This window comes from Oncorhynchus gorbuscha, linkage group LG12 (assembly GCF_021184085.1).
Source record: "Oncorhynchus gorbuscha isolate QuinsamMale2020 ecotype Even-year linkage group LG12, OgorEven_v1.0, whole genome shotgun sequence".
Taxonomy (NCBI): domain Eukaryota; kingdom Metazoa; phylum Chordata; class Actinopteri; order Salmoniformes; family Salmonidae; genus Oncorhynchus; species Oncorhynchus gorbuscha.
The window spans coordinates 4,848,462-4,869,712 of NC_060184.1; the positions used below are offsets into that span (position 1 = coordinate 4,848,462).

General features: G+C 44.2%; 1 protein-coding gene across 1 annotated transcript in view; it reads right to left on the minus strand.

Annotated features, from left to right (window-relative positions):
- LOC123991481 (low density lipoprotein receptor adapter protein 1-like) overlaps window positions 1-21,251 on the minus strand; it is a 50,568-nt gene that overhangs the window by 22,782 nt on the left and 6,535 nt on the right. The window contains exons 3-6 of the mRNA XM_046293100.1: window positions 14,326-14,440; window positions 13,863-13,935; window positions 12,987-13,073; window positions 12,359-12,486 (exon numbers count right to left, since the gene is read on the minus strand). Coding sequence (XP_046149056.1) covers window positions 12,359-12,486; window positions 12,987-13,073; window positions 13,863-13,935; window positions 14,326-14,440 — 403 coding nt within the window. The remainder of the gene's footprint in view (window positions 1-12,358; window positions 12,487-12,986; window positions 13,074-13,862; window positions 13,936-14,325; window positions 14,441-21,251) is intronic.

The window sequence follows — 21,251 nt, forward strand, 5'->3', positions numbered from 1 at the left end:
CTGGAGGTCATCCATCTCAACTATACTAGAGGTCATCCATCTCAACTATACTGGAGGTCATCCATCTCAACTATACTGGAGGTCATCCATCTCAATAATACTGGAGGTCAACTATACTGGAGGTCAATTATACTGGAGGTCATCCACCTCAACTATACTGGAGGTCAACTATACTGGAGGTCATCCATCTCAACTATACTGGAAGTCAACTATACTGGAGTACACCTATACTGGAGGTTATCCACCTCAACTATACTGGAGGTCATCTATCTCAACTATACTGGAGGTCATCTATCTCAACTCTACCGGAGGTCATCCATCTCAACTATATTGGAGGTCAACTATACTGGAGGTCATCCATCTCAACTATACTGGAGGTCATCTATCTCAACTCTACCGGAGGTCATCCATCTCAACTATACTGGAGGTCAACTATACTGGAGGTCAACTATACTGGAGGTCATCCATCTCAACTATACTGGAGGTCAACTATACTGGAGTTCATCCATCTCAACTATACTGGAGGTCAACTATACTGGAGTTCATCCATCTCAACTATACTGGAGGTCAACTATACTGGAGGTCTTCCACCTCAACTATACTGGAGGACAACTATACTGGAGGTCAACTATACTGGAGGTCATCCATCTCAAATATACTGGAGGTCATCCATCTCAACTATACTGGAGGTCAACTATACTGGAGGTCATCCACCTCAACTATACTGGAGGACAACTCTACTGGAGGTCATCCATCTCAACTATACTGGAGGTCATCCACCGCAACTATACTGGAGGTCATCCACCTCAACTATACTGGAGGTCATCCACCTCAACTATACTGGAGGTCATCCGTCTCAACTATACTGGAGGTCAACTATACTAGAGGTCATCCATCTCAACTATACTGGAGATCATCCACCTCAACTATACTGGAGGTCATCTCAACTATACTCAACCTCAACTATACTGGAGGTCATCCACCTCAACTATACTGGAGGTCATCCACCTCAACTATACTGGAGGTCATCCACCTCAACTATACTGGAGGTCATCATACTGGAGGTCATCCACCTCAACTATACTGGAGGTCATCCATCTCAACTATACTGGAGGTCATCCATCTCAATAATACTGGAGGTCAACTATACTGGAGGTCAATTATACTGGAGGTCATCCACCTCAACTATACTGGAGGTCAACTATACTGGAGGTCATCCATCTCAACTATACTGGAAGTCAACTATACTGGAGTACACCTATACTGGAGGTTATCCACCTCAACTATACTGGAGGTCATCTATCTCAACTATACTGGAGGTCATCTATCTCAACTCTACCGGAGGTCATCCATCTCAACTATATTGGAGGTCAACTATACTGGAGGTCATCCATCTCAACTATACTGGAGGTCATCTATCTCAACTCTACCGGAGGTCATCCATCTCAACTATACTGGAGGTCAACTATACTGGAGGTCAACTATACTGGAGGTCATCCATCTCAACTATACTGGAGTTCATCCATCTCAACTATACTGGAGGTCAACTATACTGGAGTTCATCCATCTCAACTATACTGGAGGTCAACTATACTGGAGGTCTTCCACCTCAACTATACTGGAGGACAACTATACTGGAGTTCAACTATACTGGAGGTCATCCATCTCAAATATACTGGAGGTCATCCATCTCAACTATACTGGAGGTCAACTATACTGGAGGTCATCCACCTCAACTATACTGGAGGTCATCCACCTCAACTATACTGGAGGTCATCCACCTCAACTATACTGGAGGTTATCCATCTCAACTATACTGGAGTTCATCCATCTCAACTATACTGGAGGTCAACTATACTGGAGTTCATCCATCTCAACTATACTGGAGGACAACTATACTGGAGGTCATCCATCTCGACTATACTGGAGATCAACTATACTGGAGGTCAACTATACTGGAGCTCTTCCACCTCAACTATACTGGAGGACAACTATACTGGAGGTCAACTATACTGGAGGTCATCCATCTCAAATATACTGGAGGTCATCCACGTCAACTATACTGGAGGTCAACTATACTGGAGGTCATCCATCTCAACTATACTGGAGGTCATCCACCTCAACTATACTGGAGGTCAACTATACTGGAGGTCATCCACCTCAACTATACTGGAGGTCATCCACCTCAACTATACTGGAGGTCAACTATACTGGAGATCATCCACCTCAACTATACTGGAGGTCATCCACCTCAACTATACTGGAGGTCATCCACCTCAACTATACTGGAGGTCATCCACCTCAACTATACTGGAGGTCATCCGTCTCAACTATACTGGAGGTCAACTATACTAGAGGTCATCCATCTCAACTATACTGGAGATCATCCACCTCAACTATACTGGAGGTCATCCACCTCAACTATACTGGAGGTCATCCACCTCAACTATACTGGAGGTCATCCACCTCAACTATACTGGAGGTCATCCACCGCAACTATACTGGAGGTCATCCACCTCAACTATACTGGAGGTCATCCATCTCAACTATACTAGAGGTCATCCATCTCAACTATACTGGAGGTCATCCATCTCAACTATACTGGAGGTCATCCATCTCAATAATACTGGAGGTCAACTATACTGGAGGTCAATTATACTGGAGGTCATCCACCTCAACTATACTGGAGGTCAACTATACTGGAGGTCATCCATCTCAACTATACTGGAAGTCAACTATACTGGAGTACACCTATACTGGAGGTTATCCACCTCAACTATACTGGAGGTCATCTATCTCAACTATACTGGAGGTCATCTATCTCAACTCTACCGGAGGTCATCCATCTCAACTATATTGGAGGTCAACTATACTGGAGGTCATCCATCTCAACTATACTGGAGGTCATCTATCTCAACTCTACCGGAGGTCATCCATCTCAACTATACTGGAGGTCAACTATACTGGAGGTCAACTATACTGGAGGTCATCCATCTCAACTATACTGGAGTTCATCCATCTCAACTATACTGGAGGTCAACTATACTGGAGTTCATCCATCTCAACTATACTGGAGGTCAACTATACTGGAGGTCTTCCACCTCAACTATACTGGAGGACAACTATACTGGAGGTCAACTATACTGGAGGTCATCCATCTCAAATATACTGGAGGTCATCCATCTCAACTATACTGGAGGTCAACTATACTGGAGGTCATCCACCTCAACTATACTGGAGGACAACTCTACTGGAGGTCATCCATCTCAACTCTACTGGAGGTCATCCATCTCAACTATACTGGAGTTCATCCATCTCAATAATACTGGAGGTCAACTATACTGGAGGTCAACTATACTAGAGGTCATCCACCTCAACTATACTGGAGTTCATCCATCTCAATAATACTGGAGGTCAACTATACTGGAGATCAACTATACTAGAGGTCATCCATCTCAACTATACTGGAGAACAACTATACTGGAGGTCAACTATACTGGAGGTCATCCATCTCAACTGTACTGGAGAACAACTATACTGGAGGTCAACTATACTGGAGGTCATCCATCTCAACTGTACTGGAGAACAACTATACTGGAGGTCAACTATACTGAAGGTCATCCATCTCAACTATACTGGAGGTCATCCATCTCAACTATACTGGAGGTCATCCATCTCAACTATACTGGAGGTCAACCACCTCAACTATACTGGAGGTCATCCATCTCAACTACACTGGAGGTCAACTATACTGGAGGTCATCCACCTCAACTATACTGGAGGTCAAATATACTGGAAGTCATCCACCTTAACTATACTGGAGGTCATCCATCTCAATAATACTGGAGGTCATCTATCTCAACTATACTGGAGGTCAACTATACTGAAGGTCATCCACCTCAACTATACTGGAGGTCATCCATCTCAATAAAACTGGAGGTCATCCACCTCAACTATACTGGAGGTCATCCACCCCAACTATACTGGAGGTCATCCATCTCAATAATACTGGAGGTCATCCACCTCAACTATACTGGAGGTCAACTATACTGGAGATCATCCACCTCAACTATACTGGAGGTCATCCATCTCAACTATACTGGAGGTCAACTATACTGGAGGTCATCCACCTCAACTATACTGGAGGTCAACTATACTGGAGGTCAACTATACTGGAGGTCATCCACCTCAACTATACTGGAGGTCAACTATACTGGAGGTCAACTATACTGGAGGTCATCCACCTCAACTATACTGGAGGTCAACTATACTGGAGGTCATCCACCTCAACTATACTGGAGGTCATCCATCTCAACTATACTGGAGGTCAACTATACTGGAGGTCATCCACCTCAACTATACTGGAGGTCATCCATCTCAACTATACTGGAGGTCACTATAATGGAGGTCATCCACCTCAACTATACTGGAGGTCAACTATACTGGAGATCATCCACCTCAACTATACTGGAGTTCATCCATCTCAACTATACTGGAGGTCATCCACCTCAACTATACTGGAGGTCAACTATACTGGAGGTCAACTATACTGGAGATCATCCACCTCAACTATACTGGAGGTCAACTATACTGGAGGTCATCTATACTGGAGGTCATCCTTCTCAACTATACTGGAGGTCATCCACCTCAACTATACTGGAGGTCAACTATACTGGAGGACATCCACCTCAACTATACTGGAGGACAACTATACTGGAGGTCATCCATCTCAACTATACTGGAGATAATCCATCTCAACTATACTGGAGGTCATCCAACTCAACTATACTGGAGGTCAACCACCTCAACTATACTGGAGGTCATCCATCTCAACTATACTGGAGGTCACATATACTGGAGATCATCCACCTCAACTATACTGGAGGTCAACTATACTGGAGGTCATCCATCTCAATAATACTGGAGGTCATCCACCTCAACTATACTGGAGGTCAACTATACTGGAGGTCAACTATACTGGAGGTCAACTATACTGGAGGTCATCCACCTCAACTATACTGGAGGTCAACTATACTGGAGGTCATCCACCTCAACTATACTGGAGGTCATCCATCTCAACTATACTGGAGGTCAACTATACTGGAGGTCATCCACCTCAACTATACTGGAGGTCATCCATCTCAACTATACTGGAGGTCACTATACTGGAGGTCAACTATACTGGAGATCATCCACCTCAACTATACTGGAGGTCATCCATCTCAACTATACTGGAGGTCATCCACCTCAACTATACTGGAGGTCAACTATACTGGAGGTCAACTATACTGGAGGTCATCCACCTCAACTATACTGGAGGTCAACTATACTGGAGGTCATCCACCTCAACTATACTGGAGGACAACTATACTGGAGGTCAACTATACTGGAGATCATCCACCTCAACTATACTGGAGATCAACTGTACTGGAGGTCATCTATCTCAACTATACTGGAGATCATCCATCTCAACTATACTGGAGGTCATCTATACTGGAGGTCATCCTTCTCAACTATACTGGAGGTCATCCACCTCAACTATACTGGAGGTCAACTATACTGGAGGTCAAGTATACTGGAGGTCAACTATACTGGAGATCATCCACCTCAACTATACTGGAGGTCAACTATACTGGAGGTCATCCATCTCAACTATACTGGAGGTCATCCACCTCAACTATACTGGAGGTCAACCACCTCAACTATACTGGAGGTCATCCATCTCAACTATACTGGAGGTCAAATATACTGGAGATCATCCACCTCAACTATACTGGAGGTCAACTATACTGGAGGTCATCCATCTCAATAATACTGGAGGTCATCCACCTCAACTATACTGGAGGTCAACTATACTGGAAGTCATCCACCTCAACTATACTGGAGGTCATCCATCTCAATAATACTGGAGGTCATCCATCTCAACTATACTGGAGGTCATCCATCTCAATAAAACTGGAGGTCATCCACCTCAACTATACTGGAGGTCATCCACCTCAACTATACTGGAGGTCACCTATACTGGAGATCATCCACCTCAACTATACTGGAGGTCATCCATCTCAACTATACTGGAGGTCAACTATACTGGAGGTCATCCACCTCAACTATACTGGAGGTCAACTATACTGGAGGTCAACTATACTGGAGGTCATCCACCTCAACTATACTGGAGGTCAACTATACTGGAGGTCAACTATACTGGAGGTCAACTATACTGGAGGTCATCCACCTCAACTATACTGGAGGTCAACTATACTGGAGGTCATCCACCTCAACTATACTGGAGGTCATCCATCTCAACTATACTGGAGGTCAACTATACTGGAGGTCATCCACCTCAACTATACTGGAGGTCATCCACCTCAACTATACTGGAGGTCATCCACCTCAACTATACTGGAGGTCAACTATACTGGAGGTCAACTATACTGGAGTTCATCCACCTCAACTATACTGGAGGACAACTATACTGGAGGTCAACTATACTGGAGATCATCCACCTCAACTATACTGGAGGTCAACTATACTGGAGGTCATCTATCTCAACTATACTGGAGATCATCCTTCTCAACTATACTGGAGGTCATCGACCTCAACTATACTGGAGGTCAACTATACTGGAGGTCAACTGTACTGGAGGTCATCCACCTCAACTATACTGGAGGACAACTATACTGGAGGTCAACTATACTGGAGATCATCCACCTCAACTATACTGGAGGTCAACTATACTGGAGGTCATCCATCTCAACTATACCGGAGATCATCCATCTCAACTATACTGGAGGTCATCCACCTCAACTATACTGGAGGTCATCCATCTCAACTATACTGGAGGTCAAATATACTGGAGATCATCCACCTCAACTATACTGGAGGTCAACTATACTGGAGGTCATCCATCTCAATAATACTGGAGGTCATACACCTCAACTATACTGGAGGTCAACTATACTGGAAGTCATCCACCTCAACTATACTGGAGGTCATCCATCTCAATAATACTGGAGGTCATCCATCTCAACTATACTGGAGGTCATCCATCTCAATAAAACTGGAGGACATCCACCTCAACTATACTGGAGGTCATCCACCTCAACTATACTGGAGGTCAACTATACTGGAGATCATCCACCTCAACTATACTGGAGGTCATCCATCTCAACTATACTGGAGGTCAACTATACTGGAGGTCATCCACCTCAACAATACTGGAGGTCAACTATACTGGAGGTCAACTATACTGGAGGTCATCCACCTCAACTATACTGGAGGTCAACTATACTGGAGGTCAACTATACTGGAGGTCAACTATACTGGAGGTCATCCACCTCAACTATACTGGAGGTCAACTATACTGGAGGTCATCCACCTCAACTATACTGGAGGTCATCCATCTCAACTATACTGGAGGTCAACTATACTGGAGTTCATCCACCTCAACTATACTGGAGGTCATCCATCTCAACTATACTGGAGGTCACTATACTGGAGGTCATCCACCTCAACTATACTGGAGGTCAACTATACTGGAGATCATCCACCTCAACTATACTGGAGGTCATCCATCTCAACTATACTGGAGGTCATCCACCTCAACTATACTGTAGGTCAACTATACTGGAGGTCAACTATACTGGAGATCATCTACCTCAACTATACTGGAGGTCAACTATACTGGAGGTCATCTATACTGGAGGTCATCCTTCTCAACTATACTGGAGGTCATCCATCTCAACTATACTGGAGGTCATCCACCTCAACTATACTGTAGGTCAACTATACTGGAGGTCAACTATACTGGAGATCATCTACCTCAACTATACTGGAGGTCAACTATACTGGAGGTCATCTATACTGGAGGTCATCCTTCTCAACTATACTGGAGGTCATCCACCTCAACTATACTGGAGGTCAACTATACTGGAGGTCAACTATACTGGAGGTCATCCACCTCAACTATACTGGAGGACAACTATACTGGAGGTCAACTATACTGGAGATCATCCATCTCAACTATACTGGAGGTCATCCATCTCAACTATACTGGAGATCATCCATCTCAACTATACTGGAGGTCATCCACCTCAACTATACTAGAGGTCATCCACCTCAACTATACTAGAGGTCATCCACCTCAACTATACTGGAGATCAACTATACTGGAGGTTATCCACCTCAACTATACTGGAGGTCAACAACCTCAACTATACTGGAGGTCATCCATCTCAACTATACTGGAGGTCAAATATACTGGAGATCATCCACCTCAACTATACTGGAGGTCAACTATACTGGAGGTCATCCATCTCAACTATACTGGAGATCATCCACCTCAACTATACTGGAGGTCAACCACCTCAACTATACTGGAGGTCAACTATACTGGAGGTCATCCATCTAAACTATACTGGAGGTCATCCATCTCAACTATACTGGAGGTCAACTATACTGGAGATCATCCACCTCAACTATACTGGAGGTCAACTATACTGGAGGTCATCCATCTCAATAATACTGGAGGTCATCCACCTCAACTATACTGGAGTTCAACTATACTGCAAGTCATCCACCTCAACTATACTGGAGGTCATCCTTCTCAACTATACTGGAGGTCATCCACCTCAACTATACTGGAGGTCAACTATACTGGAGGTCAACTATACTGGAGGTCATCCACCTCAACTATACTGGAGGACAACTATACTGGAGGTCAACTATACTGGAGGTTATCCAACTCAACTATACTGGAGGTCATCCACCTCAACTATACTGGAGGTCATCCACCTCAACTATACTGGAGGTCATCCATCTCAACTATACTGGAGGTCAACTATACTGGAGGTCTTCCACCTATACTGGAGGTCTTCCACCTCAACTTTACTGGAGGTCATCCGCCTCAACTGTACTGGAGGTCATCCATCTCAACTCTACTGGAGGTCAACTATACTAGAGGTCATCCATCTCAACTATACTGGAGGTCATCCATCTCAACTATACTGGAGGTCATCCATCTCAACTATACTGGAGGTCATCCATCTCAACTATACTGGAGGTCATCCATCTCAACTATACTGGAGGTCAACTATACTGGAGGTCATCCATCTCAACTATACTGGAGGTCATCCATCTCAACTATACTGGAGGTCAACTATACTGGAGGTTATCCACCTCAACTATACTAGAGGTCATCCACCTCAACTATACTAGAGGTCATCCACCTCAACTATACTGGAGGTCAACTATACTGGAGGTTATCCACCTCAACTATACTGGAGGTCATCCACCTCAACTATACTGGAGGTCAACTATACTGGAGGTCATCCACCTCAACTATACTGGAGGTCAACTATACTGGAGGTCATTCACCTCAACTATACTGGAGGTCAACTATACTGGAGGTCAACTATACTGGAGGTCATCCTTCTCAACTATACTGGAGGTCATCCACCTCAACTATACTGGAGGTCAACTATACTGGAGGTCATCCACCTCAACTATACTGGAGGACAACTATACTGGAGGTCAACTATACTGGAGATCATCCATCTCAACTATACTGGAGGTCATCCATCTCAACTATACTGGAGGTCATCCACCTCAACTATACTGGAGGTCAACTATACTGGAGGTCATCCACCTCAACTATACTGGAGGTCAACTATACTGGAGGTCATTCACCTCAACTATACTGGAGGTCAACTATACTGGAGGTCAACTATACTGGAGGTCATCCTTCTCAACTATACTGGAGGTCATCCACCTCAACTATACTGGAGGTCAACTATACTGGAGGTCAACTATACTGAGGTCATCCACCTCAACTATACTGGAGGACAACTATACTGGAGGTCAACTATACTGGAGATCATCCATCTCAACTATACTGGAGGTCATCCATCTCAACTATACTGGAGATCATCCATCTCAACTATACTGGAGGTCATCCACCTCAACTATACTAGAGGTCATCCACCTCAACTATACTAGAGGTCATCCACCTCAACTATACTGGAGATCAACTATACTGGAGGTTATCCACCTCAACTATACTGGAGGTCAACCACCTCAACTATACTGGAGGTCATCCATCTCAACTATACTGGAGGTCAAATATACTGGAGATCATCCACCTCAACTATACTGGAGGTCAACTATACTGGAGGTCATCCATCTCAACTATACTGGAGATCATCCACCTCAACTATACTGGAGGTCAACCACCTCAACTATACTGGAGGTCAACTATACTGGAGGTCATCCATCTCAACTATACTGGAGGTCATCCATCTCAACTATACTGGAGGTCAACTATACTGGAGATCATCCACCTCAACTATACTGGAGGTCAACTATACTGGAGGTCATCCATCTCAATAATACTGGAGGTCATCCACCTCAACTATACTGGAGGTCAACTATACTGCAAGTCATCCACCTCAACTATACTGGAGGTCATCCATCTCAATAATACTGGAGGTCATCCAACTCAATAAAACTGGAGGTCATCCATCTCAACTATACTGGAGGTCATCCACCTCAACTATACTGGAGGTCAACTATACTGGAGGTCATCCACCTCAACTATACTGGAGGTCATCCATCTCAATAATACTGGAGGTCATCCATCTCAACTATACTGGAGGTCATCCACCTCAACTATACTGGAGGTCATCCATCTCAACTATACTGGAGGTCATCCACCTCAACTATACTGGAGGTCAACTATACTGGAGGTCATCCACCTCAACTATACTGGAGGTCATCCATCTCAACTATACTGGAGGTCAACTATACTGGAGGTCATCCACCTCAACTATACTGGAGGTCAACTATACTGGAGGTCATCCACCTCAACTATACTGGAGGTCAACTATACTGGAGGTCATCCACCTCAACTATACTGGAGGTCAGCTATACTGGAGGTCAACTATACTGGAGGTCATCCACCTCAACTATACTGGAGGTCATCCATCTCAACTATACTGGAGGTCTTCCATCTCAACTATACTGGAGGTCAACTATACTGGAGGTCAACTATACTGGAGGTCATCCATCTCAACTATACTGGAGGTCATCCATCTCAACTATACTGGAGGTCATCCATCTCAACTATACTGGAGGTCAACTATACTGGAGGTCATCCATCTCAACTATACTGGAGGTCATCCATCTCAACTATACTGGAGGTCAACTATACTGGAGGTCATCCATCTCAACTATACTGGAGGTCATCCACCTCAACTATACTGGAGCTCAACTATACTGGAGGTCAACTATACTGGAGGTCATCCACATCAACTATACTGGAGATCATCCACCTCAACTATACTGGAGGTCATCCACCTCAACTATACTGGAGGTCAACTATACTGGAGGTTATCCACCTCAACTATACTGGAGATCATCCACCTCAACTATACTGGAGGTCATCCACCTCAACTATACTGGAGGTCAACTATACTGGAGGTCATCCACCTCAACTATACTGGAGGTCATCCACCTCAACTATACTGGAGGTCAACTATACTGGAGGTTATCCAACTCAACTATACTGGAGGTCATCCACCTCAACTATACTGGAGGTCATCCACCTCAACTATACTGGAGGTCATCCATCTCAACTATACTGGAGGTCAACTATACTGGAGGTCTTCCACCTCAACTTTACTGGAGGTCATCCGCCTCAACTGTACTGGAGGTCATCCATCTCAACTCTACTGGAGGTCAACTATACTAGAGGTCATCCATCTCAACTATACTGGAGGTCATCCATCTCAACTATACTGGAGGTCATCCATCTCAACTATACTGGAGGTCATCCATCTCAACTATACTGGAGGTCATCCATCTCAACTATACTGGAGGTCAACTATACTGGAGGTCATCCATCTCAACTATACTGGAGGTCATCCACCTCAACTATACTAGAGGTCATCCACCTCAACTATACTGGAGGTCAACTATACTGGAGGTTATCCACCTCAACTATACTGGAGGTCATCCACCTCAACTATACTGGAGGTCAACTATACTGGAGGTCATCCACCTCAACTATACTGGAGGTCAACTATACTGGAGGTCATTCACCTCAACTATACTGGAGGTCATCCACCTCAACTGTACTGGAGGTCATCCACCTCAACTATACTGGAGGACAACTCTACTGGAGGTCATCCATCTCAACTATAGTGGAGGTAATACCATGTATAATGTGGTTCACCTCTTATCATTAGCAATAGCTTAACAGTCCCAGCTTGTCCATGGAGAACACATATTGTTTACGTTATATCAGACGTGATAATTGTGACTGGCTAGACCAATCAAGGGCCTGGAACCCAAGGACATGACTTACCCAGGAGCCGTGTTTGATTGGTCGTTTCCTGGCGGGTTTGTTGCTGGGTGAAGGAGAGCTGAATGACATGGAGAAAAATGGCCGTCTCTGTTTCTCCTCCTTCCTCAGGGGCTGCTGCTGCTCTGAGTCTGAGACAGAGAGAGAGAGGGGGACGGAGGGAGGGAAGGAAGGGGAGAGAGAGAGAGAGAGAGAGAGAGAGAGAGAGAGAGAGAGAGAGAGAGAGAGAGAGAGAGAGAGAGAGAGAGAGAGAGAGAGAGAGAGAGAGAGAGAGAGAGAGAGAGAGAGAGAGAGAGAGAGAGAGAGAGAGAAGGAGAGAGAGAGAGAGAGAGAGAGAGAGAGAGAGAGAGAGAGAGAGAGAGAGAGAGAGAGAGAGAGAGAGAAAGAGAGAGAAAGAGAGAGAAAGAGAGACATTCAGCACTGATCAGGCTAGGTCCCTGAGGGTGAGGAGGAGAGTGGAGGAACTGAAATAACTACTTGTGGCTGTCTGGCGAAGGTCTGAAGCCCTGCAGTACTTTTAGGCTATATTGCCCAGCCCTAGTGGGTGTACCTTAACAAGCGTGCAAAGATTTATAGACCAATAGATGTCAAGATCATTACAGGAAGAGTACTACAAATGAAGTTGACCTACCTGAGACGCTGTGTGTGTTTGTAGTCTCTGTCTGTCCATCACTGACAGAACACGCGCAGCATGTCCTCCTGGCCTTCTGACTTTTATCTGAGGACAGAGAGGAGAGGAAAAGTGTCAGACCCCAGGAACATGTAGTCCAGCGGAAAAACGTTGGAGACAAAATGTTGGAGACAAAACGTTGGAGACAAAACGTTGGAGAACGTTGGAGACAAAACGTTGGAGGTAAAACGTTGGAGACAAAACGTTGGAGACAAAATGTTGGAGAACGTTGGAGACAAAACGTTGGAGACAAAATGTTGGAGAACGTTGGAGACAAAACGTTGGAGACAAAACATTGGAGAACGTTGGAGACAAAACGTTGGAGACAAAATGTTGGAGAACGTTGGAGGTAAAACGTTGGAGACAAAATGTTGGAGACAAAACATTGGAGACAAAACATTGGAGACAAAACGTTGGAGACAAAACGTTGGAGACAAAACGTTGGAGACAAAACGTTGGAGAACGTTGGAGACAAAACGTTGGAGAACGTTGGAGACAAAACGTTGGAGACAAAACGTTGGAGACAAAACGTTGGAGACTAAACGTTGGAGACAAAACGTTGGAGACAAAACGTTGGAGAACGGACAGTAAAAATGTCTTGCTGACATTCACCCTCATCCTCACCTTCCTGAGCAATCTCCCACAGGTCCAGAGCTACTGTGAAGGCCTGGGCTACGGTTAGAGTTAGTACTCACCTTCCTGAGCAATCTCCCACAGGTCCAAAGCTACTGTGAAGGCCTGGGCTACGGTTAGAGTTAGTACTCACCTTCCTGAGCAATCTCCCACAGGTCCAAAGCTACTGTGAAGGCCTGGGCTACGGTTAGAGTTAGTACTCACCTTCCTGAGCAATCTCCCACAGGTCCAGAGCTACTGTGAAGGCCTGGGCTACGGTGAGAGTCACAGCTTGGGCCTGACAAACCACAGAACAGAGACATACTGTATAACATAATTTGATTGTGGTTTGCAAGCACCTACAGTACCACAAGATGGAGCCAGACACCATCGTCATTTCAGATGTAAACGTCTAAAGTAAGAATGGTTTTGAATTGGAAACATTATTTCAATGATTGGTAACTTCTCGTGTTTCCCTAACGACGTATAAAGATAGATATTAACAAAAAAATTATGAAAATTAAATTACTTTCATCCGTGTTTAATTCTGAAATATTATTAATTAATTATGAATTATAATTATGAATTATTCTGAATAAATATTCGGTGTCTCGGGTTCATTATCAAACGTTATCAACAGAGACGGAAAGGGAAAAGTGTTTTGAACTAGTGCCCACTTGTCACTTACGATCTTCTTCTTGTGACAGAGGAAGGCGTGGCACTCGAGGGTCTCGTCCAACTGAATCTGGGAAACGTAGGCAAACACTTTGTCCTGGGTTTTATCTGCAGTACAGTAGGAGATTCTGCAGGAGGGGAGAACAATTACAACTCCCATCAACCAATGGGGTCTAGGGTCAAACAGTACAACTCCCATCAACCAATGGGGTCTAGGGTCAAACAATACAACTCCCATCAACCAATGGGGTCTAGGGTCAAACAATACAACTCCCATCAACCAATGGGGTCTAGGGTCAAACAATACAACTCCCATCAACCAATGGGGTCTAGGGTCAAACAATACAACTCCCATCAACCAATGGGGTCTAGGGTCAAACAATACAACTCCCATCAACCAATGGGGTCTAGGGTCAAACAATACAACTCCCATCAACCAATGGGGTCTAGGGTCAAACAATACAACTCCCATCAACCAATGGGGTCTAGGGTTTGGACAAACCCTGCCCTGGCTACACATACAGTATATTTTCAGATGTTTCAACTAGTTAAATGGAGAAGAGAGAGATATCCATTGGTGACGATCAATTCATTGAACATTTACACGTTATCTTCATCATAAAGAAGTGGATATGACATTTTTATAAAACATTTTCCATTATAATTTGATTTGTAATGAAAGTATATTGTATCCTCATCTATCTCTGGCCTACAGACCCCAATGGCCATCCATCACAGTTAGAGTGAGACAGATATAGGATGAGTTTTAAACTAGTAACTCCACCAGTGCTCTTCCTAACCTGGTTCACGCGGGACGAGCAGCAGGCCAATCACAGCAGGGTGTGAAGGGGAAGTCATGAATATTAAGTAGGCCATAGATCACAGACGGACCAAAGAGGGTTGGCATCCCAAATGCCACCCTGTTTCCTATATAGTACACTATAATACACTACTTTTGACCAGGGCCTTATAGTGATTAGGGTGCCATTTGGGATGGAAATCTGACTATCACAGAGCAGAAAATAACTGAACAAAACACTAAAGCTTTACAGTCTTAAAACCTCATTACTAAATCTTATGCTGTCTTGTCAAATCTCTAAAACCTCTGAAGGGGGCTTAGAAAGAAATGAATTAATTGCCAGTTAATCATTATTGGCGCCCAGGGGCCTTATGTATCTAGGAGTAAGAGTGCTGATCTAGGATCAGGTTCAACCCTGTCTATATAATCTTTTTAATTGAGATCTGAAAGATTAGCACTGTGTAACTCATTATCACCCCAGTTTGAACAACAGCCAACAAAACAAAAGCAAAGATTAACAATTTATTGACGACATGTTCAAAACAATATCAAGTACATTACTGATCCTGGCATGCATAACTTGTATACCTGGTCTATGGGAAAAATGTATATTCAACTTTCAGAAAACCTCATGCAGCAAATCCACAGAAAGTCACGGTGAATGGCTGGTTCTAAAGGCCATGGTGAGTGGTTGGTTCTAAAGGCCATGGTGAGTGGTTGGTTCTAAAGGCCACGGTGAGTGGTTGGTTCTAAAGGCCACGGTGAATGGCTGGTTCTAAAGGCCACGGTGAGTGGTTGGTTCTAAAGGCCACGGTGAGTGGCTGGTTCTAAAGGCCACGGTGAGTGGCTGGTTCTAAAGGCCATGGTGAATGGCTGGTTCTAAAGGCCATGGTGAATGGCTGGTTCTAAAGGCCACAGTGAGTGGCTGGTTCTAAAGGCCATGGTGAGTGGCTGGTTCTAAAGGCCTATCTAAAGGCCATGGTGAGTGGCTGGTTCTAAAGGCCATGGTGAGTGGTTGGTTCTAAAGACCACAGTGAGTGGCTGGTTCTAAAGGCCATGGTGAGTGGCTGGTTCTAAAGGCCTATCTAAAGGCCATGATGAGTGGCTGGTTCTAAAGGCCATGGTGAGTGGCTGGTTCTAAAGGCCTATCTAAAGGCCATAGTGAGTGGCTGGTTCTAAAGGCCTATCTAAAGGCCATAGTGAGTGGCTGGTTCTAAAGGCCTATCTAAGGCCATGGTGAATGGCTGGTTCTAAAGGCCTATCTAAAGGCCATGGTGAATGGCTGGTTCTAAACGCCATTGTGAATGGCTGGTTCTAAAGGCCATGGTGAATGGCTGGTTCTAAAGGCCTATCTAAAGGCCATGGTGAATGGCTGGTTCTAAAGGCCATGGTGAATGGCTGGTCCTAAATGCCATGGTGAATGGCTGGTTCTAAAGGCCATTGTGAGTGGTTGGTTCTAAAGGCCACAGTGAGTGGCTGGTTCTAAAGGCCATTGTGAGTGGTTGGTTCTAAAGGCCATTGTGAGTGGTTGGTTCTAAAGGCCATGGTGAGTGGCTGGTTCTAAAGGCCTATCTAAAGGCCATGGTGAGTGGTTGGTTCTAAAGGCCTATCTAAAGGCCATGGTGAATGGATGGCCTTCAGAACCAGCCTTTAACAAAGCTCACTAAAGCATTCTATAGGATGACCGTTGAAATCTTCCCACTGGTCCATACAACACATGTCCCAAATGTCACCCTACTCCCTATGTAGTGCACTACTATAGACCAGAGCCCAATTCCCTACGTAGTGCACTAATTTAGACCAGAGCCCTATTCCCTACATAGTGCACTACTTTAGACCAGAGCCCTCTTCCCTATATAGTTCACTACTTTAGACCAGAGCCCTCTTCCCTATATAGTTCACTACTTTAGACCAGAGCCCAATTCCCTATATAGTGCATTACTTTAGACCAGGGCCCTATTCCCTATATAGTGCACTACTATAGACCAGAGCCCTATTCCCTACATAGTGCACTACTTTAGACCAGAGCCCTATTCCCTATATAGTGCACTACTATAGACCAGAGCCCTATTCCCTATATAGTGCACTACTATAGACCAGAGCCCTATTCCCTACATAGTGCACTACTTTAGACCAGAGCCCTATTCCCTATATAGTGCACTACTATAGACCAGAGCCCTATTCCCTACATAGTGCACTACTATAGACCAGAGCCCTATTCCCTAAATGTTTTGCCATTTTGAATGCAGACATAGTGAATGCATTAGCTCTTTCTTCTTTAAGTGGACTATAGGAAGCTACAGGGAGTGGTATTGATCCAATATGCTTCCCAAATGGCACCCTATTCCCTTTATAGTGCACTACTTTTGACCAGAGAACCCATAGGGAATAGGGTGCCATTTGGGACTCAGGCCTAAGATGGCTTCCTTATGCAGAGTGCTGGAGGTATCACACGCACATGCAAAGGCTTTGGATAGATAATAGCTGTGTAGATTAAGTAGACAACAGAGACAGTGTTTGACCCTCTCCTTCCATAGCATTCTGGCTTTATATAAACCCTGTAGTCACAGCCAGTCATAACCACACTGTTTTCTGTTGTCATAGCATCCAGTCATAACCACACTGTTCTCTGTTGTCATAGCAGCCAGCGTGCAGGTTGGAGTCATAACCACACTGTTTTCTGTTGTCATAGCAGCCAGTCATAACCACACTGTTTTCTGTTGTCATAGCAGCCAGTCATAACCACCCTGTTTTCTGTTGTATTAGCAGCCAGCGTACAGTGTGTGTGTGTGTGTGTGTGTGTGTGTGTGTGTGTGTGTGTGTGTGTGTGTGTGTGTGTGTGTGTGTGTGTGTGTGTGTGTGTGTGTGTGTGTGTGTGTGTGTGTGTGTGTGTGCGTGCGTGCGTGCGTGCGTGCGTGCGTGCGTGCGTGCGTGCGTGCGTGCGTGCGTGTGTGCGTGTGTCTGCGTGTGTCTGCGTGTGTCTGCGTGTGTCTGTGTGTGTCTGTGCGTGTGTCTGCGTGTGTGTCCGTCCGTCCTCCGTTAACTCCTCCGTCCAACAACAAGCGTGTGATAACCTCGCTCAGATCTCAGTGTTTCTAGCTGCGTCTCCGATGAGCAGCGTGACCCAAATAGCAATGCCCAAGACACCTCGAATATATCATATAATAACCCCACTGTGACGTATCGGTTTTATATACTGGAGAAGTGAGCAGAAGTTGGAAGCCGTAAATACATGCTGCTGATAAGATCCAAGAGTGTGACACAGTGGATTTGAGTAGCTACAACACGTCTTGTCTGTGTCACAAGTATTGCGCAGGACAAGTGGACAAGTGGACAAGTGGATTTGATGGTAAAATACTGTACGGTACGTCCAAGAATCGACCTGTTTGAGGTAGCAACAGGGTAAATATAATATACACTGTTCAAAAAAAATAAAGGGAACACTAAAAATAACACATCCTAGATCTGAATGAATGAAATATTCTTATTAAATACTTTTTTCTTTACATAGTTGAATGTGCTAACAACAAAATCACACACAAAAATTATCAATGGATATCAAATTTATCAACCCATGGAGGTCTGGATTTGGAGTCACACTGAAAATTAAAGTGGAAAACCACACTACAGGCTGATCCAACTTTTGATGTAATATCCTTAAAACAACAGGATAAATAAATATATATATATGTATTTATATATATATATATCAAGTCCGTGCATTGGAAGACGAGATTATACTCAATCCACATGAATTTACATCACATCTGTATATAATAATATAATACAATGGAATCCAGGTCAACTAGGAAAGGAGTTTTGTTTTTAGTAAAAATGTGAATAAATTATCTGAAACTTATCTTTTGTGAATTTGAGTGGATACATTGTAGAGGGTTGTTTCGGTTGTGGAGGAGGACACACACTCGCACTCGCTCACACACACTCATTCACACACACACACACACTCACAAACTCACGCTCACACACACACACACACACACACTGTGACGGCCCTGAATTTTTCTGAACCGTCTCAGTGCAGCTCCTTCCAATAGGGCGCTTTCCCTTTAATTCCCAATTAAATAGCATCAGCTTTGCGAAAGGGGGGTGGTGATGGAGACGTGACTGAGGATGTGATCAACCCTCAGTTCCTGAAGCTTCTCTATTCCGTTGTTTTGTTGCCGTTAAACGTGTGTTTTGTAGCCTAAGAGAGTTTACCCAGGATCGGATCCACTCTTTGCGTCCCTGGACTACACATCTCCGTTCTTCGTGGCCTTTCTCCGCTGGAGATCTATTGGCGGATTGGATTGTCTGACTGACCGACTGACTACCACCTTTTTGTATACGGTATTTCATTTGTTTTGATGTGATGTATACTGTGATTTATGTAGTTAGTTGTAGTTGAGGACTTATTAAGAGTGATACGCTTTAAAGTTCTGTGGTAAACTTATTGTTCTATTGATGGTATGATTAATACTGGGTTTATGCTACACGGAATGAACGGACAAACATTGCGTGACAGAAGTCACTTGAGTTCACTGAACTCCTTTACCGGGCTGGACTCTTTTTAGGCCCGAGGTACAGGACATTTCTGGAGGAACCAGAACTCATTGTGATATTATTATATGTGTGTGTGTAATCATTGTGGTTGCTAATACAACCCACGCAACAGAATATAGTTGTTTTTGAAGTTCTTTCCAATGTTTTAAGGGTTTATGAAAAGTTTATTTCCATCCTGACTTTTACATAAGTCCTTTGTATTGGTGTAGACTTGACGGACAAGATGGGACTCATTCCCACTCAAACTAAAAGGAGAAACCAATGTTTTCTCTGGTAGGCACAACCTACCTGGCACCCCTATAAATAATAACCTCAAGTCAAAACCGTTACATAAAAAATGGCACCCCAGATGGGACTTGAACCCATAATCCCTGGCTTAGGAAGCATTTTTTATGTAACGGTTTTGACTTGAGGTTATTATTTATAGGGGTGCCAGGTAGGTTGTGCCTACCAGAGAAAACATTGGTTTCTCCTTTTAGTTTGAGTGGGAATGAGTCCCATCTTGTCCGTCAAGTCTACACCAATACAAAGGACTTATGTAAAAGTCAGGATGGAAATAAACTTTTCATAAACCCTTAAAACATTGGAAAGAACTTCAAAAACAACTATATTCTGTTGCGTGGGTTGTATTAGCAACCACAATGATTACACACACACATATAATAATATCACAATGAGTTCTGGTTCCTCCAGAAATGTCCTGTACCTCGGGCCTAAAAAGAGTCCAGCCCGGTAAAGGAGTTCAGTGAACTCAAGTGACTTCTGTCACGCAATGTTTGTCCGTTCATTCCGTGTAGCATAAACCCAGTATTAATCATACCATCAATAGAACAATAAGTTTACCACAGAACTTTAAAGCGTATCACTCTTAATAAGTCCTCAACTACAACTAACTACATAAATCACAGTATACATCACATCAAAACAAATGAAATACCGTATACAAAAAGGTGGTAGTCAGTCGGTCAGTCAGACAATCCAATCCGCCAATAGATCTCCAGCGGAGAAAGGCCACGAAGAACGGAGATGTGTAGTCCAGGGACGCAAAGAGTGGATCCGATCCTGGGTGAACTCTATTAGGCAACAAAACACACGTTTAACGGCAACAAAACAATGGAATAGAGAAGCTTCAGGAACTGAGGGTTGATCACATCCTCAGTCACGTCTCCATCACCACCCCCCTTTCGCAAAGCTGATGCTATTTAATTGGGAATTAAAGGGAAAGCGCCCTATTGGAAGGAGCTGCACTGAGACGGTTCAGAAAAATTCAGGGCCGTCACAACACACACACTCACGCTCACACTCACACTCACACACACACACACACACTCACACTCACACACATATACACGGGTATCATACAGAGGTCTGCATGCATTGTGTCCTCTGGAGTGTGGTGTTCAAAGAGACTGTGCTGAAGAGGATCGATCATTCTAGTGCTTTGATTCCAACCTAAGCCTGGGGGGGGGTTCTGCTTCCAACTTCAGACAGACCTGATGATGAGTCAACCGAACACACACTGAGAGAAGAGCCTTTTGAACTAATATAATAACATCAGGGAACTCAGTCCACAGCCAGCC